The 24,231-nt window shown below is 43.8% G+C and overlaps 1 protein-coding gene across 6 annotated transcripts; it reads left to right on the top strand.

The window, feature by feature from the left end:
- The first annotated feature begins 19,272 nt into the window (after positions 1–19,272).
- Positions 19,273–24,056, top strand: Smim8 (small integral membrane protein 8). Of its 6 annotated transcripts, XM_050145513.1 has the most exons (5): positions 19,355–19,454; positions 20,263–20,429; positions 22,366–22,422; positions 22,571–22,727; positions 23,610–24,056. In XM_050145513.1, the coding sequence occupies exons 4-5, from the start codon at positions 22,593–22,595 to the stop codon at positions 23,766–23,768; spliced, it is 294 nt and encodes a 97-aa protein (XP_050001470.1). In that variant the 5' UTR covers positions 19,355–19,454; positions 20,263–20,429; positions 22,366–22,422; positions 22,571–22,592; the 3' UTR covers positions 23,769–24,056. The 6 variants fall into 6 exon arrangements, with proteins under 6 accessions (XP_050001474.1, XP_050001470.1, XP_050001471.1 ...); XM_050145516.1 differs by lacking the exon at positions 20,263–20,429 and having other exon boundaries at positions 19,384–19,454; XM_050145517.1 differs by lacking the exons at positions 20,263–20,429; positions 22,366–22,422 and having other exon boundaries at positions 19,273–19,359.
- The last annotated feature ends 175 nt before the right edge of the window (positions 24,057–24,231 follow it).

The following is a 24,231-nucleotide window of genomic DNA, read 5'->3' as shown; positions in this document are numbered from 1 at the left end:
ATAAATAAATAAATAAATAAATAAATACATAAATATTTTTAAAAAATAGGAAGATGACTATAGCCCACTAGCTGCTAACCCGTCTGGGGAGGAGCCAAGCTGCCCTTCCTACCAGAAAGAAAGAAACCGTTTACACTGAGTGAGAGGCGGCAGCAGCATGAGGCTGCTGTCGGAATGTCGTTCAAACAGTTCTAGATGCGAACCCCAAAATCATGCATTTCAAAGTCAGGAACTGGATTCTTGTCACTTCGTGTCACATTAGGCAAGATTGTCACTGTCAGTCTGGGGTTTGGTGGTCCCCTCTGTATTCTTAAAGATGTGTTTGTGCTGTTTTAGTATGTGCTGTGTGTGTGTGTGTGTGTGTGTGCGCGCGCGCGCGCGCGTGCACCTGAGCCCGGGTCCCTGCCGAGCCCAGCAGTGGCGATCCCTGAGCTGGATTACAGACTTCTGTGAGCAGTTGATGTGGTCTGGGAACAGAACTCAGGTCCTACACAAGAGCAGCAGATGCTCTTTACCACAGATCTCATTTGCATTTTTAAATTTTCTTGGTGCTGAAGAGATGGCTCCTCAGGTGGGGGCGCTGGCTGCTCTTCAAGAGGACTCCATTAGATTTCCCCGCACCCACACTGTGGATGCAGTTTCAGGGAATCTGAAGCCCTCTTCTAGCCTCGTGCATGCGTGTGATGCGCATGCGTACTTGTGGGCAAAACACTCATACACAGAGAATGAAGTAAACTCATCCAGAAACAGAATATTTTTAATTTTTTAGTTTATCTAATAAAGTTCAGGAATATGTGCATTGTTGCTAACTAAGTTCTGTGGGTTTGTTCCTGAAGATAAAATGCTAGATGTCCTTCTCACCTGCGTTCCAGATTCTGCTAATTTGGAGATAGAATTGTATAAGCAGAAGATATGGAAAAGCATCCATTACCTAACATCCCAGAGATGCCGGGACTGTTGTGCTCTGCCTGGACGCCCCTGTTCGGTCTGCACAGGTTTAGCATGTAGGTGTTTCTGTGTCTCCCCACATGTTCTCCTGAACAAATAGTTGATCCCAGTCTTGAAACAGTTTCTCCAGGTGAAGAAATGGAGAATAAAATCCTAGGACATGTCGAGTAAACCCTTTCCGTGTCACCACAACACCATGACGTCGAAGGATGTGTAGAGACCACCCTAACTAGTTCTGCTGCTGCCCCGTGTGTGTCTCTGTGTAGCCCAGGCTGACCTCGAATGTGCAGTTATCTTCCTGCCTCTGCCCCCCCCAAAGTGCTGAGACTAAAAAATTTGTTCTTTTGTTTGTTTGTTTTCTTTTTGGTTTTTCGAGATGGGGTTTCTCTGTGGCTTTGGAGCCTGTCCTGGAACTAGCTCTGTAGACCAGGCTGGTCTCGAACTCACAGAGATCCGCCTGCCTCTGCCTCCCCAGTGCTGGGATTAAAGGCGTGCGCCACCATCGCCCAGCAAATTTGTTCTTTAAAAGTAATTTTATTAAGAGATCTTGCTGTGAACTTAGGTTTGTATAGAAAAAAAGACTTATTTTACCATTGCCAAATATACAGACTGTGTTCTAGAACCATGGGTGAAGGGAATCTGAAGATTGTTTGTGCCTCTGTAATACACATTATGTTAGCAAGTGCTGTTTACACTGACAGAGAAGCCGGTGTGGAGGTGAGGTTAGCCCCCTCACTTCTGACCCACACACGTTTGTCTCAAAAGTGTTGTCCAGGGCTGGGCTGGTTTCCCTGGATCTATGGTAAAGAACAGAGAACAGCAAACAGCCCGGGTGCCAATGCTATGGATTTGAGAATGGGGGTAAAATGATTTGAAAATATTGTGCCCATGAACACTGTTGGAAAGTAAATCAAAGTAGTTTCTCAAGATAGAGACGAGGCTACTGTTTATCCCATAGCATTAGAATGCAGTGTTCAGAATGTCTAGTTGGAACTCTCACCCGGGGTGGAGACTTCATGCCTGGTTTCTCTTGGTTGATCAGGGCCTCCTGCTGACTTTGTATTTGGGGTTGTCTTCCCCAGTGGGTCCTGCTGGATGATGTGTCTGATATTATACTACCTGGCTGCTGCTTGCTGGTTTATTTCCTCCTGCTTGCTCTCTGCCTAATAAACTCTCGTGAAACCAAAATTGTGGCTGTTGTAGATCATTCTCCAGATAGTGCAAAAAAAAAAAAAAAAAACCTCCTATCAATTCGGAAATATTCCTTAACATAGCTTTCAGTGTTGGACAACGACAACTTACCATTTTCTCCGGGGACCACTAAGGTAGAGATTAGTAAAAGCTTCCAGTGTCAGGTTTAATATCACTGGCACAGATATCGAGTGACTCACAACTGCGTGTAGCAGCAACTCCAGCGAACCTGATGTTCTTTTCTGGACTCGGGGGGGGGGGGCACCTGCATGCTGATGACACACATATATCCTGACCCCCACACACACCAAAACAGAAAGCATAAAGGGGAGTTTGATCAGACACTTCCCCAACAGATACAGATAATTTTCTATTTACAAGTAAATATCAGAAGAAAATCAATCTTTATAACTTCCATTAATATCCTTCAAATGATATATTGCTTTTGAGCCTTGAGAAACTAATTTCTCATTCAAGCACCTTTTAATACAAGTTTAAGTTGAAGTCTTGTTTTATGAGACATGGCATCCCTATGTAGCCCAGGCTAGCTACATCTTCATGATCCTTCTGCTTTGGCCTCCTGAAATGTTGGAATTACAGACATGAGTCAACACACCAGGCTATCCTCTTTCTTGTGTTGTTTTGTTATCTGAGACGGCGTCACTCTGTAGCCCAGGCTACCCTGGAACTCACTTAGTCTTCCTTGCTTAGCCTCCTACATACGTGCTAGATAGACTCACAGGTACGAGGCGTGTAAATCATACTACATTTTGCCCTTCCTAAGGGAGCATACAGTTAAAACTTCAAGAACACTGGGTTGTGAAATATCTGTTCTGGCCTCATAACACATTTATTCCCCACACTTCTGAAATGTTTCAAAATCACATTCTAATTCTGCCAAGCAACATACCGGCGGTTTCTTGTTTCTTCATTACATACGAGATGCCCTCTCTGTTTCCACTCACAATGTCAGTGCAATCAACTGGTGAAGAAAAGAGAGACTGACAGTGGCTGTCGACTGAGATCGGCCACAAACCCGGAGATTGGCTCTTCAACGCTGACGCTGTACACGATGTTCCCAGGATCCCGAGAGTCTGTCTGCTCCGTCACCCGGCCTTGCTGCCATCTGAGAAGTTGCGGCAGAAGCACAGTAACTGTGGCTCTGTCCGTGAGCCACGTTCACAGCTACACCTAGACAGAATGTCTCAAACAGGAAAGGGTGTGGAGTAAAGAGACACCTACAAGCTAAATCTCACATTTTAAGTAACTCCCCAACCCTGCCACCCACCCCCTCAAAATCAGTTTAGATCAAATTGTCATACACTTGGGTGTACATTCAGACCAAAAAAAAAAAAAAAAAAAAAAAAAAACCACCTTAGAAATGCAATTTTTCCTGCCATACTCGGCAAACTCAGGATTCTTTCCTGGGAACAGGAACAAATACTAGATGGGCAAGGCAAAAGGAGCAGCAAGTATTTTTAGGAGAAATGTCTTGTCGCACTAGGTTCCTAATTTGTGGGACAGAGGGAAGTGAGGTGAAGGTGACTTGAATCTTCGATCTTGGGCACAGGTGGTGGTTTTTAATATTATCATCAAATTAATTAGGAACAATCTGCTCTAGGGAGATTAGTTTACCAGGCTAGCTAATCTCTACCAGAGTCAAATCTCGAGTTCCTGTGACCCTTCAAGGTAAATAGAAGCAGAAAGCCCTCAGCTATCTCGGTGATTCATACTTGTTTAGAAATAGGATCAACGACCATCAATTTAGCTAATGGCAGTTCAGAGAAAACATGTACCACTCGAGTGGCTTAATGTTTGTCACCTGCAGCCCTTGTCGGCACCATGCCTTACGACGAGCATGTCCTAAAATCTGGGGATCTGGAGTAAGACATTTAATGTCTCCTGTGGGCAGCCACTCCCCATTTCAAACCTCCAGTTTTTTTTAATATTTATTTATTATGTATACAATATTCTGTCTGTGTGTATGTCTGCAGGCCAGAAGAGGGCACCAGACCTCATTCCAGATGGTTGTGAGCCACCATGTGGTTGCCGGGAATTGAACTCAGGACCTTTGGAAGAGCAGGCAATGCTCTTAACCTCTGAGCCATCTCTCCAGCCCTCAAACCTCCAGTTTTAACAGAAGTAGCAAAAGTGCGCTTGAATTCTCTGACCTTTGGTCAGGGTGGAGAGGGTGCGCCTCTACGGGCCTCTTAAAGTCCAAAACACCAAGTAACCACACCCTAGGTCAGGATTTCTTGTTTTGTAGCCACACCTGTCGCAGTTAACGACTTTGAAAGAACAGTAAGCTCAAACTCTCTGACCTTCAGACCAGGTGAAACAGGCTCGCCACCACGTCACCTTTGGAATGTTTATGCTAGGCCCAGAGCAGAGGTAAGTGCTCTGCTCTCAGTTTTAGTTGAAGTTTTGTTTTGACTCCCCAACCCTGCCACTACCCCCTCACTTCCCACCTTTCCAGTGGGAAGCAGTCAATACAAAGATCATAGTTGTCCAAAGTGCTAGGAGCGCTAAAGACTGTTGAGGGGTTTGCCCTAACTGGGGTGTCTGTATCAATCTCCTCAAGGCTTGGGGAGATTGGCTGGAGAGGGAACGGAAAGAAGACAAGGACTAGAGGCTGCGGAGGGACACTTGTTTTCTGGCCTTGACCTAGTCGTTGTGTGCAGGAGCTCACAAAGGCTGTGAACACCTGTATGAGACCACGCCTCCCAGCATGAATAAAGGAGGAGCTATTGTCTTGCTGGATGAGAAAGTTCATTTTTCTTCAGGGAGGGGGTGTAGAGTTTGTTGCCTACGTCCCAGTTTTCACGATAATGCACACGTGGGCAGTGTAATGATCTGTTCCCTCTCTTCAAGAGACAAGCCAAGTCCACTCCCTCCCCTGTGGGCTGAGGCTGCCTGATCTTCAGCTTCCAGCCTGAGTTCCTTCCCTTTTCCATCTCCCTCTCGTGCCTCTCCCCACTTCTCCCCTTCCCCCTTTCTGTCTCTTCCGTCTCTCTCCTTCTCTCTCCTTCTCTCTCTCTCTCTCTCTCTCTCTCTCTCTCTCTCTCTCTCTCTCTCTCTCTCTCTCTCTCTCTCTCTCTTTCTCTTTCTCTCTGGTGTGTGTGTGTGCATATGTGTATCTGCGTGAGTGTGTGTGTGTGTGCATGTATTTCTAAATATTATCTACTTGTATGTTTTCAGGGCTGACCACTTGGCACTGGACAACCAGTTGGCGCTGTCTTCCCTGGGGAGGACCACCTCTCCTACTCCCAGGTTTTCTCAGTTCTTCGTGTAGGGCTGAGGCCTCCTGGGCCTTTCGACAGCCAGTGTGGCCTGTCCATTGGGCTCATCCTTGTTCCTCTCACACTTGTGCAGTCATGTTGATAAGACTTTATGGGTGTAACTTCTGATGCTGTGATATTGCATCTACCAGGGAATACTCCTACAACGCGGGTTTAGGATGACTTCCACTTTCTGTAATTTTGGTCGTTTAGCTGAACCTGGAAAATTATCTTTGAGTTTTTCCAGCTTCATGGGATACAGGTTCTTTTTTCTAATTTTTTGATTATTATTTAATTGGAATTTTACATACCAATCCCAGTTTCCACTCTCTCCCCTCCTCCTGTCCTCTCCACCTCCCCCCCCCACTCCACCCCCATCCACTCCTCAGAGAGGGTAAGGCTTCTCATGGGGAAAATATTCCTTTTATATTGTTCTGAATTTATTTGGTGTCTGTTGAAATCTTTCCCTATCCATTTCTGATTCTGTTAATTTGGATCCTTGCCCTATTTCCTTTGGTTAGTTGGGCCAAAGATCTGCCAGATTTGTCTTCTCGAAGAACCAGCTCTTAGATTTGTTAATTCTTTGTTTCTATTTCTTTGATTTCTGCCCAGGTATTTATTATCTCTTCCAGACAGCTGGCTTTGGGCTTGGTTTGCTCTTATTTTCCCAACTTTTGGAGTGGCACCATTAAGTCCTTTATTCGTGCTCTTTCTGTTTTTTTTTTTCTCTTTCTGATTTTTTAATGTAGGCACTTAGAGTCATAAATTTCCTCTTAAGACAACTCTCAGTATGTCCAGTGGTTTTGTTGCATTATGTTTTTGTTTTTATTTAGCTCCTGGGAGACTTTCATTTCTTTCTTGATTTTTTTCTCTGATACCTTCATCATTCAGCATGAGTTATTTAATTGCCATGAGTTGGTGTATTTACTAGAGGTCTTTTCCATGACTGGTTAAGGATTGTTACGCAGATTCAAGAAACTTTTACAGGCCAAGAATTTTTTTAAGTACCAAGAAGGATGACTATATAGAAAAACATACTTAGCATATCATAGTAAAACTACTAAAAATTAAAGGCATAAAAGCAATCAGATAAAAAGATGTATTTCCAATGATAAACACAAGTAACTGCCAACCAGTTAACAGAGGATTTCAGGAAACAATATATGGCATAAACATGCTAAGAGTGGTGACCTAAAATATTGTGCCCAGTGACAATTTCCTGCTCTGAAAAACAAGCATGCTGTAATGTGTAATGGATATTATAACGTATGCTCAGGCCTAGGATGAGCTGAAGTTCCTTGCTGTGTGTTTCTGATTAGGGAAGGTAAGGAGACATTGTGGTCTTCTGTATGTGTAGATCTTACATGTTTGAACTCACACAAATGTAAGATATTTCTTAAAAGTTGTGTTAGGGCCCGAAATGGCTTAACATGTGAGGATGCCTTCTCCTATAAGCCTGGCAGTGTGAGTCTGATCCATGGATGTGAGTTTCATCTACATAAAGATGGAAGGAGCTGAACCCATGAGTTGTTTTTTGACCTCAGCATGCGTGCCATGGCATACATATCCACACACACTTTATGTACGCACACACACAAGAAAAAAGAAATCATGTCTGTACTAGACATGGTGGGGGCTTATCTTCTTATCCTTATATAATGTCCTTTAACATTATATATCTATCACTTAGATTGTGATGCATATATTCTAGAGAGTAAAGTACACTGCATGAGATGATGTAAAAAGCAAACACTGTTTTTCATATAAAAGACTTGTGGATCACAGACTTTGCAAGTCCTAGAAGGCTGTAGACATGTCATCAAGCTCCCAGACAACACCCACAGAAAAACCTTTTGAGAAGAGTTTATAGACCCTAAACAATGTTTCTAAAATAGGAAATTGGAGTTTCATAGAGCTCAGGCTTCTATACTCATAAGGCGTGTGTTACAAGATAAGAAAGTAGAAACAAAGGTAGGCGCACTTAAAATCCCAGTAATTGGTGTATGCATCCAAAAATGGCTGTCTCGAACATGATAGTGAGGGACAACACCCAAGAATGTCCTCTGATCTCTACACATGTACCATGCGTGTGCATGCCTACAGAAATGTGTATATAGGCACACATACTTCATATAGACACAAATAATTTTGTTTTACCATCCCCAGAGATGTGAAAGAAATAAAATGTAAAAAAGAATTTACCAAGGTGATATACCTATGCTTGGGATATGAAGTCATTCATACTTCTTAGTTTATGGTTAAANCCCAGAGATGTGAAAGAAATAAAATGTAAAAAAGAATTTACCAAGGTGATATACCTATGCTTGGGATATGAAGTCATTCATACTTCTTAGTTTATGGTTAAAGAAATAGCCTTAGAAAAGTGATGTGATTTGCATATAGTTGCAAAGTAAATGAATGTCATAACTACAATTTGAGTGTGGGTCTTTAGCTTGGCTTTGGAATCAGTGGTGGTTGTTCATACCATTCTGTCCTGCTTTTTCCTGGTGATAAACATACAAGCAGTAAATACAGAACAGTTGTGTATCTTTGGCCAGCCTGCCTGCCTTCCTCCCTCCCTCCCTCCCTCCCTCCCTCCCTCCCTCCCTCCTTTTGTCTTCTCCTCCTCCGTCTCTCCCGCTAACCCCTTCCCCTCCCTTCTTTCCTTCCTTCCACCCTTCCGCGTAGATCAGAGACAACAACTTATATTATATGGGTCCTGGCATCAGGCTCGGTGCCACCTCCTTCTACCTGCTGACCTATTTCATCTGCTGCTTTCTTTCTTTTTTGAGACAAGGTCTCATGTAGTCCAGGCTGGTCTGAAACTTGCTCTGTAGCCAGGGATGACCTTGAACTCCTGAGCCATCAACGTTTTGAGTGCTGGAATTATACCTGCACCGCTCTAAACTTCTCTCTTTTCTTTATGTCTGTGCAGAGTTCCCATTTGAGATGTTGCTCTGCATGCTTTATTAAAAAATTATTTTAGAAAAAATTTCAGTAATCAGGCAACTAAGGCAGGAGGACTACCCGAGTAGGAAGCCACCAAGTATTAGTTCAACCAGAGGCTCCATAGCCTCTTAAACTTTTAAGACTCACCACTTAAACTTTTAATTCAGATGTTCCAATAGTTCCTTTATATGTGACTTGATTTTTTTTCCTTTCAACTTTTAACATCTTTTTTTGAGGGAGGTGGGGTTCTCTACAGTATTCTCCAAGGAAGATCATCTCTCCTGTTCTTAGCATTCCCTAGTTGTGGAGTGCTCTTGCCTAGGGTTGAGGCCCCACATCTTTCTCCCTTTCAGGTTAGCGCTGGTGCCATTGTTCAGGTTTGGATGAGGCAGCCATGCTGATAAGACTTCATAGGTGCACCCTCCCTCCTTGAATTACTAGAAGACACAATCCCACAGCAAATTTCTGCTCCTCCAGCTCTTAAAATATTTCTACCCTCTCTTCCACAAAGAACCCTGACCCTTAAGTGCAGGAATGTGCTGTAGATGTATCAGTTGGGACAGGCACTACCTGTCTCTTGTATGTTACATTTTGATCAGTTGTAGTTTTCTTTAATAGTTTTATCTGTTGCAAAAAGAACTTTTTTTAATGAGAATGAGAAATATGCTTATATCTGAGGACTTGGAGCTAGGGACCACAGATGAGAGCATACATTTGAGATTTGTCTTTTGGGATCTGGGTTACCTCACTCAATATAATCCTTGCTAGTTGCATCTGCTTACTTGTGAAGAATGTACAGGATCCTGCTCTGTAACTGCTATTTTGAATTCCTTGCGCATCAGCTAAGTTATTGTTCTCAAGGAATATTACAACTGAGGTCCTTGTTTCTGGAGTCATACTGTCTTGGTGGTTTATTTTATTTTATTTTTTATTAAAAATTTCAGCCTCCTCCCCCGCCTCCCTTTTCTCCCCCTCCCCCCACTCCTCTCCCCCTCCCTCTCCAGTCTGAAGAGCAGTCAGGGTTCCCTGCCCTGTTGGAAGTCCAAGGTCCTCCCCTCTTCTTCCAGGTCTAGGAAGGTGAGCATCCAAACAGGCTAGGCTCCCACAAAGCCAGTCCGTGCAGTAGGATCAAAACCCAGTGCCACTTTCTTTGGCTTCTCAGCAGCCCTCATTGTCCGCCATGTTCAGAGAGTCCGGTTTTATCCCATGCTTTTTCAGTCGCAGTCCAGCTGGCCTTGGTGAGCTCCCAATAGATCGGCCCCACTGTCTCCGTGGGTGGGTGCACCCCTTGTGGTTCTGACTTCCTTGCTCATGTTCTCCCTCCTTCTGCTCCTCATTTGGACCTTGGGAGCTCAGTCCAGTGCTCCAATGTGGGTCTGTCTCTATCTCCATCCATCGCCAGATGAAGGTTCCCTCTGATAGGTCTTCCGGAACAGGGTCAGGTTCCCTTGCTGGCCAGGGACCTCGCTGACCTGGTTTATGTCTTTTGTCATGAGATGTAGGTACCTGGAATTAGGTTGTTTACGGTATTTCTTGGGATAGATACCTGTTCTTGTCTTTCTAGAATGCGTGCTTGGATCTTTATTTGCTACGACCACAACTTGTCAGTTGATGGATAACGCTTTGTTTTCACTATGGTGGCTACTCTGCAGTCCAGGTTCAGATTTCCAGTGATCCTAGAACATTATGGTATTATTGGTAGTGTGGCTAAGAAAAGAACATATTGGTGGGGGGACTGGCTACAGATGTCCCTAACTGGAATTCTAGCTTGGGCTTCATACATTCCTTGGGACCAGTAGTGAGTGGCAGAGAGTCGGGCAGACTGGTGAGCAGGCTCTGGAAGTTTCTTCGTGGATTTCTGGTTAGGACCCTGCGTTTGGATTCCAAGCTGTCCCAGATGATCTCAGTAGGGGAGGTGATGACAATGTGTGTATCTGGGAGTGCTGGACTGGTTCTGGGAATCACTATCTAAAGTTCTGGTTTGACTGTAAGCATTTCCTAGATCTGTGCAGTGGATGGGTTGGCTGATAGGTGAGCAGGTGGCAGAAGGGGACTAACTCCAGAGGTTTTTAAGTTGGGTTTTGGGACCAGGTTTATGCAGTTCCAGAGTTGGGTGGGATGGTTTACATCCTAACCTGCAGTTCTGGTTCAAACTCCAGGTTCAAACTGCCCACCTCTGTATTTTAAGTAATGATTTTGCTTAATTGAAGCATAGTGTATAAATACCAGTATACAAAAAAAAAAGAGTATACAAATCTTCAATGTAGAGACTGATTTTTCACAAACTGAAAACGGATAAAAAAAAAACTAAACAAAACAAAATCTCATGAAATCTTTAAAAGTTTGTGTATAGCAAAGACAATTGAATGAAGAAGTGGCCTACATAATGGCTGAAAAAATTATCCATTAAATATTTGACAGATGGTTAGTTTCTAGAATATAAAGATTACAAAAGAAAACCTCAGTGTGGTATGGCCCTTATAAGGCTCATATTGTTTATTTATTCTATAAGTAATCTTGGCCATCTGTCTTCTGCCAGCTTCCACGTTCCTTAAAAAAATACCCACGTTTCCAACTGAAAGGAGTAAGAAGAAGAAAGGTAGGGGTGTGGGGTGCCGAACATCCAAGATGAAGCCAGAAAGGCAGGGGTGTGGGGGTGCCTAAGATCAAAGATGAAGCCAGAAAGTCTTTATCATTTGTTTGAACTTGAGACCCTTCAGGGTTTTTACTGCTGGTAGTGAGGAGGATTTCTTCTTTTTTTTTTTTTTGAGACATTATTTTAAATATTTTATTTATTTATTTATTATGTATACAATATTCTGTCTGTGTGTATGTATGCCTGCAGGCCGGAAGAGGGCACCAGACCTCTTTACAGATGGTTGTGAGCCACCATGTGGTTGCCGGGAATTGAACTCAGGACCTTTGGAAGAGCAGGCAATGCTCTTAACCACTGAGCCATCTCTCCAGCCCCTTGGAGACATTATTGAATATTTTTTAGAAATGCTGGATTGCTTATTAAGCATTATGCATCTCAGCGGTTCAGTTATTTGTTTAATGTCCTGGCTCTTCCAATCTTCCCCATGGCCGCATGCAGGCAGGCAGACACAGTGCTGGAGAAGGAGCTGAGAGTTCTACATCTTGATCTTCATCTTGAAGTGAACTATGTGTCACACTGGGTGTGACGTAAACCCACCACTACAGTGGCACACTTCCTCCAACAAGGCCACATCTCTTAATAGTGCCTAGCCTTCAAATACATGAATTCATAGAAGCTATACCTATTCAAACCACCACATGCCCCATGTCTTCTCCCTTTAGCGCTCTGATTTTCACAGTAAAAAAAAAATCCTTAATCTACTGCTTGGATCAGAATATCCAACTTATTAACTCTGCAGTGGTTCTTCTCTACCCCACAGTACCTAAGACCTGTGTTTTCCTGTCTACCATCCCTTCAGGGACTTGCCATTTTTCTCTCCTAGACCTCAAAGACACCTTTTTTTCAATCATCTTGATCACCAGTCACAAAATATCTTGGCCTTTTGTTGGACTGACCCAAACACCCTCCTTCCTTCCCTCCTTCCTTTCTTTCCTTCCCTCCTTCCTTCTTTCTTTCCTTTTAAAATTTATTCTTCTCTCATGTAATACATCCGGACCTCAGTTTCCTCTTCCTCTCCTCCTCTCAGTTTCATCCCCTCACCTCCCCTCTCCCCCAGATTCACTCTCCCCCATTTCTCTTCAGAAAAGCGTGGGACTCCAAGGGATCTCAACTGAACAGGGCATAACAAGTTACAGAAAGACTAGGCACAAACCCTCACATCAAGGCTGGATGAAGCAACCCAGTAGGAAGAAGAGGGTCCCAAGAACAAGCAAAAGAGTTAGAGACACCCCCCTCACCCACAGTCTTAGGAGTTCTCACAAGAAGACCAAGCTAACAACCATAACATATATGCATAGGACCTAGGTCAGACTCATACAGGCTCCATGATTTTCACTTCAGTCTCTGTGAACCCCTATGAGACCTGCTTAGTTGTTTCTGTGGGCCATGTTTTCCTATTTTCCTTGACTCCTCTGACTCCTATAATCCTTCCTCCCCCTCTTCCATGGGGTTTCTTGAGATCTGCCCAATGTTTGCCTGTGGGTCTCTGCATTTACTTTCATCAGTTGCTGGGTGAAACTTCTCTGGTGATGATTGGACTAGGCACTGATCTATGAGTATAGCAGAATGGTTCTGTCCTAGGTCTGTGACCTATCCAGTCACTGGTTCCTGGTCTTCCAGGCAGTGTTAGGCATGGGCTCCCTCTTGTGGCCTGGGCTTCAAGTTAGACCCGTCATTGGATGGCCACTCCCTCAAGTTCTGTGCCTCCATTGTATCAGCACATCTTGAAGGCAGGACAAATTGTAGGTTGAAGTGTCCTTTGCTTTACAGTTTCATGAGGTCTCATTTGTTCATTGTTGGTCTTAGTGTCCATGCTATTGGTGTTCTGCTAGGGAAGTTGTCTTCCGTGGCAATGCACTCAAATCTATTCTCCACCTTGTTTTATAGCAGGCTCAGTGTATATGGTTTTATGTTGAGGTCTTTGGTTTACTTGGACTTGACTTTTGTGCTGGGTGTAGATGCGGATCTATTTGCATTCTTTTACATGCAGACATCCAGTTAGACTAGCACATTTGTTGAAGATGTGTTTTTTTTAACATTTTCCACATATGTATATTGCTTTAGATTTTTATTTATTATGCGTACAGTGTTCTGACTGCATGTATGCCTGCAGGCCAGAAGAGGGCACCAGATCTCATTATAGATGGCTTTGAGCCACGATGTGGTTGCTGGGGATTGAACTCGGGACCTCAGGAAGAGCAGTCAGTGCTCTTAACCTCTGAGCCATCTCTCCAGCCCGAAGATTTTTTTTTTATTATTTCATTGTGTTTCTCTGGCTTCTTCTCTAAAAACCAAGTGTCCATAGATGTGTGAATTTATGTCTCAGTCTTTGATTTGATCCCATTGATCAATGTGTCTGTTTTTATACCAACAATATATGGGTTTGATTACTATGGCTTTGTAGTAATCAAATCAGCTTGAAATCAGGGATGGTGATACCTATGGACGTTCTTTTATTGTTCAGGATTGTTTGTGCCAATCTGGTTTTTTTTGTTTTTCTGTATGAAGGTGAGTATTATCCCTTCAAAGTCTATAAAGAATTGTGTTGGAATTTTGATGGGGACTGTGTTGAATCTGCGGATTTCTTTTGGAAGGACAGCTAGTTTTACTACATTAATCCTACTGATCCATGAGAATAGGAGATCTTTCCATCTTACTTCTTCAATTTCTTTCTTCAAAGACTTGAAGTTTTTATCATACAAATCTTTCACTTGCTTGGTTAGAGTTAACCCAAGATACTTTACATTATTTGTGGCTATTATGAAGGGTGTTGTTTCCCTAATTTCTTTCTTGATCAATTTGTCATTTGTATATAGGGGGCTACTGATTTTTTTTTAGTTAATCTTGTATCCAGCCATTTTGCTGATGGTGTGTATCAGCTGTAGGAGTTCCCTGTTAGGATTTCTGGGATTAGTTATGTATGCTGTTATATATCTGCAAATAGTGATATTTTGACTTCTTTCACTGTCTTTGGGGCCTCCAAATGCTAATCTTATGAGGCAAGAACAAGAACTGCCTGCCAAATTAAAGTCCATTAGGCAAGCTTTACTTATGAAATGTAGGACTAACTCTTCAAAACAGGATTTGGGAGCACAGTATGGGTGACTTTTCAGACTTCTTTTATACAGAAAAAGTGTAAACTTGGGATTTTGTAACATAAGGATTTCCCAATCAAATTTTACAGATGCAAAATACAGACTAGATTATTTGACAGATCGTCTTGGCGAGTTTCCTTGACAGAAGGCTTTATCTTATCAGGCTAGAGTACCTGTGAGTCTAGCCCCATTCCAGAAACAGAAATCTCAAGATTCTTTGGCAGAACACCATTTTATCAAGGTAGAGTATGTGTGAGTCAAACTCGAATTTTGTAACAAATAAAAACAACTTCTTCTGACCTTATAACAGAATGTTTTTTTTACCCTAAGATGGAATCAGGATGGTCAATCAGTATATTCTTTTGTGTTTGGGTGAGATGTTCTGTAGATATTTGTTGTCTCAATTTCATTTATAACATCTTTTAGCTCCAACATTTCTCTGTTTAGCTTTTGTTTGAATGACCTATCCTTTGGCGAGAGTTGGGTATTGAAATCTCCCTCTATCCATGTGTGAGGGTCAATGTGTGACTTAAGCTTTAGTGATATTTCCTTTGCAAATGTGGGTGCCCTTTCATTTGGGGGCATAGTTTCTAATAATTGAAACATTGTCTTTGTAATGGGGTAAAACAAACAATCAAACAAAAAACCAGAGACCACTCAGCACAACCAAAGTCTGAATTGAGAGTCTATATTAGGATGCCAGCTGGAGACTGCCTGGAGAGAAATCTCTCTCACAGAGCAATACCCCACCTTTCCCAGAAATTTCCACACCTGTCTTTTGGTGAGGGGAGTCAGGAGCCCCAAGACGACTGGTTTGCGGGAGGCAGACAAAGCCCTTTTACCTTTGTGGAGTTCGAATCTCAGGTAGGTAGTTGCCCTGGTGCAAAACGGAGTCATTCTGGCTGACACTTGGTATCCCAGAGTTTGTAGGGTCTGCAATAGTCCTTCAGTGGCCTCTTGACAGAAAGCTTCATCTTCACCCACTACCAGCAAGTCATCCACATACTACAGAGGTGTGACCTGGAGATCTCGGAGACAGTACTCACCCAGGTCTTCATGGAAGGTCTCATCAAAAAGGGTTGTTGAGTTCTTAAATCCTTGTGGTAGTCAATTCTAGGTCAACTGGCCATGGGACCCAGTATCTAGGTTGGTTCATTTGAAGGTAACAGGGGCTGGCTCTATTTGACCAAAGGGATACTGAAAAAAAAAAAAAAGCATCCTTCAGGTCCAAGTCCAAGGCTTTTTTTTTTTTTCTGGGGCTAATAGGCTAAGCAAAGTGTAAGGGTTTAGCACCATGGGGTGTTTGTCCTCGACACATTTGTTTGCCTCCCTCAGGTTCTGGATGGACCTGAAATCACTGGTTTTGGGGGGAATGGAGTGTTCCAGGGAAATTGGCAGGGGACCAGAACTTCCACCTCCCTAAAGTAATGTGAGTCCTAATGCCTCTGTGTGCCTCAGATGACATCGGGTATTGTTTAACCCAGGCAGGTGCTGCTCCTGGCTTCAGCTGCCTATGATTGGAGTTAAGTGCTGTGCTAATCCGGGTGGGTTATAGTCTGCCCACACCAGTTGGAACTTTAATTGAAGCTTCTTTAATAGGGGCATCTCTTGGCTCCCTCTCGTGGTGAATTAAGGAGGTATTATTTCCCCAGGGGAAGAGTAACAAAGATTACAGAGTTGGGACTCTCTTCCGAGGAAGTCTGTGTTTATGTGTCATCTTTGAGGATAATCTGAGTTTTCAATTTTTACATCAAGTCTTGTCCTAGGAGGGGACAAGGGCTTTTAGGGGTCACTATGAAGGAATGAGTCATGCCTTTCCCTAGGTCGACTTTCCTAACAGTCTGACATAGCTTGGCAGCTTTCTCTAAACTCAGTAATATGGAAACTCTCTCCCTTCCCAGCAAGGCTTCCTGTTCTCTACGTGCCTTTATCTGAACAATGTTCCTGGGCCTGAAGGGCTGACCTTATCTGAAAGCTGCTTCTAAATCAGGCGTCTGATTCATCTTTAGCTTGACCATTGACACAGATTCCTGCTAAGAGGATGTGGGCTAGGAGTTCTGTTATAGGACCCCACTGCACCATAACAAACCTTGTGATAAGAGCATGCCACTTGATGCAAATTAGGGTTTGTCCTCAGGCAATCTTAGATATTCCTTATACTCTGGAATAAAGTTGAGCTGATTCACTGCAATCTTCTTTCTGTAGTGCTGTCTCCACTTAGAGCCACTAGAACAACTGCTTCTTCAGCTAAGTCCCAGAAACTTGATGCCTCAGACACTTCCAACATGGGAGCCCGGAGGCCAGATAAGGGGTTGAGAAGTCTCTCATCTCCCTATGACCCTAGAAGTAATACTACATCCAGTTTCTCCTTTCTTGGGTCCTCAGAAAAAAAGGCATTACAGACTTAAAATCTTTAGTACTCACCACCAGAGATCGCCAAGGTTGCCAGAGCTATAGAATCAAGCCAGTGGATACCTAGATCCCAGATTAGTCCCCAGATGTTAGGGTCTGAGAATCCACTAGGAAGGACCAAGTTTGAGCAAACAGGAAATTTATTGAAAAGGTTGATATATACTAGGCTGCAGATATCAGGATCCAAGCCACATCCTTGAAGTGGAGGAAAGCAAGTATTTTGAAGGAAAAAAAAAATCACAAGGAGACAACACCATAATTTCATCCAATCATAACAGAACATGGTGGAGAGATTGTTTGGGGACTTTCCACGGTGACAAACTTCTAGCCTATCAGGGAGTCTTTGAAGTTTGTGGTCTTGCCCTTGCCAACCAACCAGGAGGAGGGTAGAACATTTGTGGTTTGGCCACTTCCTAGACACCTGGGCTGAAATAACTTTAGTGATTTTTACATCCTTGTGCTGAAATATGACATCCTGAGTAGAAATAGAATCCCTGTTGTTAAGCTGGATTTAACAGTATAACTATTGGCATCTCCGCTGGGACAGTGGGACTATCTTCTTTAACTATCTACTATCAATTTTCCTCTCAGTTCATCCAGGACCTCCAACAGGTGGTTCAGACCATTCTCACCCTCCAGGGACAAATAGCCTCTCTGGCTACTGTGGTTCTATAAAACTGGCAAGGATTAGACTTACTAATAGTGGAGAAGGGTGGTCATTGCCTCTTCTTCAGGGAGAGATGTTGGTTCTATGTCAACCAGTAAGATATGGTAAGAGACAAGACTCAATAACTCCAGACAGATCTCCAAACATGGAAGGAACAGCTTGATTCCTCTGGCCAATGGATTGCTGACATTCTATTATGAAGTTGGATACTGCATTCCTTAACTCCCTTTCTCCTCCTTTTGCTAATCCTACTAATTGCACCCTGTTTAATGAACTTCTTGTCTATATTCAAAGGATTTCTAACCAAACCTTTAATCAGTTGCTATTACAGGAACATCAGCCCCTGACTATAGGACCAGTTGCCTATGACCCCCAGTTATGCCCTGACAATGAAGATCAAGCTTGCTCCCATGGACTTCAGCACCCTCATACAACAGGAAGTAGTTTAATGATAATGTTGCCCTCTTCATTGACCACTAAAAGTAGAAAAAAATAAAAAAATAAAAAATGGGGGAAATGTAGGATCCAGGGCCAGGGAAAAACGCCCTGCCTCTGGCTTGACTAAGAATGTCTGAGGCTTGGAAATCCCTGCCCCATGGCTCAGCATTATCAGCTGAAAAGCACCACACACGGCTGGGTCTTCCTTTAAACAGCACGTATTTCCTCCAAGGAAGAAGGTGCGTCATTTCAGAGGGCTGCAACACCTGGCCAATGCCATGGTGTGGGCACAGTAAGCTATCCAGCTATTTCAATGTCCGTTTAATATGCTGTCCTCAAATAAAGGATGCATCATATGTGAAACTGCTAAGAGACTCTGCATGATCTTAGCCACGGTTTCGATTATTTCTTAAGACTTCTAATCTGCTAAATGCTCTCATTTCTGTGCCATAGTTTTATCATTCCAGGCACAACAAAGTCAACTGTTAAATTAAGTTTTACTTGAAAGAACAAGTTTTACAATAAAAACATTCATCTGCAAAGGCTTTACTTAAAACACATGAAAATTGAGGTGTTTGCTATTATATAAAATATCCCAACAAACAAACAAAAAGTCAGCAAGGTGTGTAGCCAGCATTCCTGCCTGTGGTTTCAGAGCTGTGGGACACCTGCTGTCTTTGAACCTCTAGGCCCTAACAGAAGAACATCAGAGAGTTGATTGTGTCTATGGATCCTAAAATGGAAGAAGACAAAGCTCAGGCTTTCTCCACATTCGGAAAACTTTATGTTGGGTAACCCAGATCTTTGGGCCAAGATAGAGTCAGCTAAGACACCAAGATGGATGACCCGTGTGGGACCCAGCCCTGTAGGGGAAATGGAAAGTGAACGGTTTGCACTTCTCAGAAGTCTGTGTACTCCCTTCCTCAGGGAGCTACAACCCGCTGTTCGAACAGCCAGAACTCCAATCCCTTGTCCCTTAACGCAAGCCCACCACACCCCCTCCCAACAAAAGGCATCTTATAAAACCCCAGACTCCTTTTCGGCAGCGCTGTCTTTCCTTCTCTTGGGAACACCAAGCAGTTCTACCCTAAGTAAGGCTTTGCCTTTCGGCCTCAGTGGCTCTTGTGATCTGGTTCTCTATTAAGCCATACACGTTCCACGTCCATTAAATGCGAATTTCTATCTATCTATCTATCTATCTGTCTGTCTGTCTGTCTGTCTGTCCGTCCGTCCGTCCGTCCGTCCGTCCGCCCGCCCGCCCGCCCGCCGGCCCGCCCGCCCGCCCGCCCGCCCGCCCATCCATCCATCCATCCATCCATCCATCCATCCATCCATCCATCCATCCATCTATCTATCTATCTATCTATCTATCTATCTATCTATCTATCTATCTATCTATCTATCTGTCCGCCCGCCCGCCCATCCATCCATCCATCCATCCATCCATCCATCCATCTATCTATATATCTATATATCTATATATCTATCTATCATCTATCCACGAAACGAAAGCTTATTTGAATGTGAGAAGCTGAAAGTCAAAGACCCCCAAGAAAGCAAACTGCAGCCTGCTCAGGAGTTCCTGTGCCTGGGCTCCTGGAAGAGGACCGGGTCGGCCCGGGCTCCTGCTCTGCGGCCTCCGGGGCATAGGTGGCGCTGTGGTGCGGCCTTCCCCGCACTCCGAGGCCGGTAGCGGAGGGAGCGCATTGGAGGGAGGGCCGGAAGGTGAGTGCTGCGGTATGCACGGACCCGGGGTGTTTGAGTGTAGTGGCCCCGCGTCGGTGTTTGTGCAGGAGCTTCCGTCTTTGCGGTTGCCAAAGGTCAGGTCCTGAGGGCTCTAGCTGGAGTGTACCGTGGTTTGCAAGCGACGTCTAGGCTCCTGTGGCGGCCTCGGGTCAGGCTGGTCGGTCCCTGCTAAGCTGTCATCTACCCGCAGTTCCCGGTGGAGAGCTAGAAACCAGAGGCATCCGAAGCCTCCAGAAGTAGCTATGGTCAATTAAACAGGTTTCTGACAGTTAAATATTCAGACTTAATTGATCGTTGTTACTTCTGGAGCCTAAACAACCGGACCAGGGTCTGCATAGCTGTACAGCTTCCAGATTGCTTGCCACAGTGACAAAACCTTTCCTTAACCCACAAATGGGGCAAATCACGAGCCAGAAAAGTTACTCGTGTGTGTTTGTGTGTGTGAGAGAGATATTTTTTAAAGTTATTATTTTACAGTAAAAACGGTTAGAATTAATTTTTAAATTTAAGTGATAGCAAATCTTATGGGTCTTGTGTCTTGTGCAAAATACATTCCTCAAAAATAATTTTCGAGAAAGAAAGTGAGGTGATGGAGAGTTGGCTGAAGTTGGAAGAACTGGGTTATCCTACCCACCTAGTGAAAAGACAGCCGGTGCTAGGAAGGTTGGTTTGTAAGATGACTACTATTTCGTTAACCTCTTTCCTTTAAAAAAATGTTAAATCCACATCTGTAATGCTTCAATCAGTAGTACCGGTCCTTTTATAAAGAACCAAAATTGAGGATAGGAATCTGCTTGATTTCCTCAAGCCATAAAGTCCTCTGATTCCTTTTCAAACTTGTTTATTATTATTATCATTATTATTACTGGTTTTTTGAGACAGGTTTCCTTGTGAAGCTCTGGATGTTTTGGGACTCACTCTATAAACCAATCCTCTGCCTCCCAAGTGTTGAGATTAAAGGCATGTGCCACCACTGCCAGGCAATTTAAATTATTTACGGTGTCCTACTCAAGACTCGAAGTTGCTTTCTTAAGCATTTAAAGAATGTGGTAAGTGAAATTCAATAGTGTTTTTTTACTGTCATTAAAATTTTTTGTCCATTTGAAGCGTTTTTTCTATATATATTTGAAAATAGAATTTTTTTCCTAAAGTAATTCTCATATTGTCTTTATTTTCATGTACAATGTAATACAGGTAACCATGCCAACTTTGCTGAGCGAACTTTCTGTGTACAAGCACAGGTAGTCTTGTGTTCCGGTGCACATATGTGTGGATGTGTGCAGAAGCCAGAGGTCATCCTCGGATGTCCTCCAGAGCCAGCTATCTTGTTGTCTGAGATTTTTCTCGCTGGGATCTGGAACTTACTGATCCCATTGGACTGGCTCCCTCTTGAGACAGTGTTTCTCTGTGTAGCCCTGGCTGTCCTGGAACTCTTTCTGTAGACCAGGCTGGCCTCGAACTCACAGAGTTCTGCTTCCCAAGTGCTGGGATTAAGGCTACCACCGCCAGCCCATTTTTTTTTTTTTTTTATAGCAGGCTTCAGATCAAAGTTTAATTCACACAGTGGAAGTTCACTTTTGAAACCAGTTACGGAAAAACTCAAATTGTAGCTGAGGAGGAAAAAAACTGAGTGCTCGCACTTGAAGCGATGCAGTCACACAGTCGCTGAGACCCAGTGGTCCTTGAAGTCGTCTCTATGGTGAGATGACAGAAAGCAGGTATAGCTCCTGTGAGAGCTTCCCGCTACACCTAGAGGAACACCACAGCCAATGACATATTTAAATGGCTTCTGCCCTCAGTTGCTGATGTCACTGCTGTCACGAGCTATCTATCACAAGTTAGGTTCTAAAGACTTTGGTTACCGGGAACAATTTGACTCAAGAGTTAGTGACTCCGACATGGTCTGAGATGAAGCTAGACAGTCAGCTGTGATGGGACAAGACCTGGCAGTAATAGCCGTATAATAGCCATAGCATAGACAGAGAAAAAAATGATGCAGCCACCTTTACTCGGCAAGTGTAGAGAATGGGAAATGCTCTCCTCGTACGCTGATGTTCCTGAAAGTAATTAACCCAGTTAAACGCTGAAGGTGGATACTTAGTGGTCGCTGCGGCGAAAGTATTGAGCATCTGGGTTTCTCTGTAAGTGTAATGCCGCAAAAACTCTGCTTTTCGTTTCTGTGAAACCGAAGCCTTAAGAAACAAGAATACTTGTCCAGACAGAGCACTGGCGCCTAAGTGTGAAAGCTAAATCTTCATAGCGTTTACTGTTCCTGAAGCTGCAGTCTTCCCCTGGCGTTGTCTTGATCAAGTCTGCGGGGCGTTTCTTTCCCTACTCCTCTGCATTATGTGGTAGGAATGATACCCAGAAGAAAACAAATAGTCCCCAGACGTTGTTATCCTGAGCAGAAGAACCAGGAGGCAGTAAGACACACTGGACTTGACTGGGTAGAGAAATGGGTGTTGAGATTAAGGAGCTAGCATGTCCTGTGCTCATCGGAGAGTTGCCGACTGGGAAGGATAGAGATGGCTGCTTATTCTTACTGTTTGCACACGGGAGGGCTTCGGGGTCCTGAAGGGTGGCAGAGGACGGCAGCCTATGGTCTGGGCTGAAGCTGCTGGAGGAGATACAGAGAAAGGAGGGGTAGTATTTCCCTCAGGCTGCTATGGGAGAGCTATTGGTGAGGGAAAGTAGAAATGGCGGAAATGCAGAGGGGAGTGAGTTGTCCTCAGCTCTCTTCTGCTTCAGCCCCGACTACAGTGTAAATGAGACCAACAAACCATTTTCCAGACTCTGCTCAGTTTGCTTAACCGAGCAAGGGAGGAGACAGAGTGGAAGGAGGAAGAGGAAGAGCGAAAACAGATGGGAGGGGTCGATTCACCCAACAAAACCTAAAGTGCCGTTTAAAAATAATCAAGCAGTGATCATTCTTGGAGCACATCTAGAATTTAAAAACAGTGTGTTTGTTCATTTGTTTGTTTTAAGAGCTTCTGGGCCAACCTGATGGAGCACCCCGTTAATCCCACCACTTGTGAGTCAGAGGTAGGCGGGTCTCCCATGTTCAAGGCTAGCGTGGTCTACTATGGGAGTTCCAGGCCAGCCAGGGCTGCAAAGCAAGGCTTTGTTTCAAATAAAGATAGGTTTATCAAAAACTAAGTATGAAGGAAATGTATATATGCGTTGCTTTTAGGTGATATTCTTCAGTAGTCAAGATGTCCTCAGCACCTGAGCCTCCAGCAGCAAAGAAAGACCCACCGAAAGAGAGGAACTTTGAAAACCCAGGCCTCCGAGGGACACACACCACAACCTTATTTCGAGCTGTGAATCCTGAGCTCTTCATTAAACCTGTAAGGCCTGCATCCAGGAGACTTGTTCCCTTTTCTGTAGCATTGGGTTTGTACCAAGGACGTTTTATGCCGACTAGGAAGGCCCCTAAGCTGGTCATGGTGGTTCATTCCTGTAATCCCAGCCCTTGGGAAACAAGGGTTGAAGGATAAGCAGGTTTGAGGCCAGCCTGGGTCTACAGCCTGAGACTCTGTCTTAGAAGGTAAAGACAAGGGCTGGAGAGATGGCTCAGGCACGGGGAATTACTAAAGTAGACATGGAGTGTAGAGGATCGTGATAAAGTAGTCCCACACTAGCTCAGAATTGAGTATAATAAAGGTTTCTTTAGTTAGGAGTAGACTCACAGATCAATAGTCCTCTGCATGGGTGGGGAACAGGAACCAAATCCAGCAGCTGAGAGAGGGAGGGAGAGAGAGAGCACGCGCACATGTTTTTACATCCGTTTCATTGCTGTACATAAGTTATGACTGTTAAATTCCTCACGTTCTCATAAGCTAAGCGGCAGCTCAGAGAAGGGCCAGTTCCAGAACCGTGTCCCATGCCTCCATCTTTGCTCAGTTTTTACCTTCCTAGGGCACAGGTCTAAGCTACCTGGCTACAAAGAGAAGGAGATGAAAAGCAAGAGTCTCAAATCAGCTGTAAATACTCAGGAGTTAAGCTGATAGAATAAAATGATGGGAATGAAAATGCCGTCTTTAGGAAGCAGGGGTGATAATAATGACTTGTCATGCCAAGAGGGACGTGCAGTGTGATATTTGGCTCTCCTGAAATGACTAGTCTCACTGGCACTTTGTAATTCATTCTCTCTCTCTCTCTCTCTGTCTCTCTCTGTCTCTCTCTGTCTCTCTCTCTCTCTCCCTCCCTCCCTCTCTCTTTTCTAACAGAACAAACCTGTAATGGCCTTTGGACTGGTAGCCCTCTCCCTTTGTGTGGCTTACATTGGTTATCTGCACGCAGCACAAGAGAACAAAAAGGACCTCTATGAAGCCATTGATAGTGAAGGGCATCGTCACATGAGGAGAAAGACATCCAAATGGGATTAAGTGCTGTTTGCTTCAGACGGAGCGTTATTGCAGGCTCGGAAATCTTTAAATGAAAGACTCTCTGATAGCATGGAATTATGTTTCTTGTTCCGTAATCTGTTAACAAGAGAGAATACACAATTGGAAGCAGTCTACTGTGCTAAATATAGTCCCGCTACAGCTGCGGCTGTTAGCCCTTTCTCTTCCCACAAAGGAATGTCTCAATGTTTCTTCTGTGAAAATGCCGTAAGAATGGGAGTGTTTTTGTTCAATTCTGTATAATAAAAGTACCCAGTCCTGTTAAACTTGCATGGAGTTTCTCATGTTTTAAAGTGAACTGCACCTTTGCAGCAATGTTTTGCTGTCTAATAGAGAAGATATCCCCTTGCACTACTAAAATCATGATTAAATGAAACGATAAGACAAAGTAATTGAAGTATAATATTTTAAAAATGTTATACTGAACCCGATAGAAGAGAAAGTG

This window comes from Alexandromys fortis, unplaced genomic scaffold, assembly GCF_014885135.2.
Source record: "Alexandromys fortis isolate MF-2015 unplaced genomic scaffold, M_Fortis_MF-2015_v1.1 scaffold_2_26212498_36691700, whole genome shotgun sequence".
Taxonomy (NCBI): domain Eukaryota; kingdom Metazoa; phylum Chordata; class Mammalia; order Rodentia; family Cricetidae; genus Alexandromys; species Alexandromys fortis.
Note: the sequence above shows the minus strand (reverse complement) of the source record. Positions and strands in the feature narration are given on the sequence as shown.

Bases quoted from the DNA above. Each gene is read 5' to 3' on its own strand.
- Smim8 (XM_050145517.1), top strand. From the start codon at position 22,593: ATGTCCTCAGCACCTGAGCCTCCAGCAGCAAAGAAAGACCCACCGAAA. The intron at 22,728-23,609 runs GTAAGGCCTGCA...CTTTTCTAACAG, and splicing joins CTGAGCTCTTCATTAAACCT to AACAAACCTGTAATGGCCTT.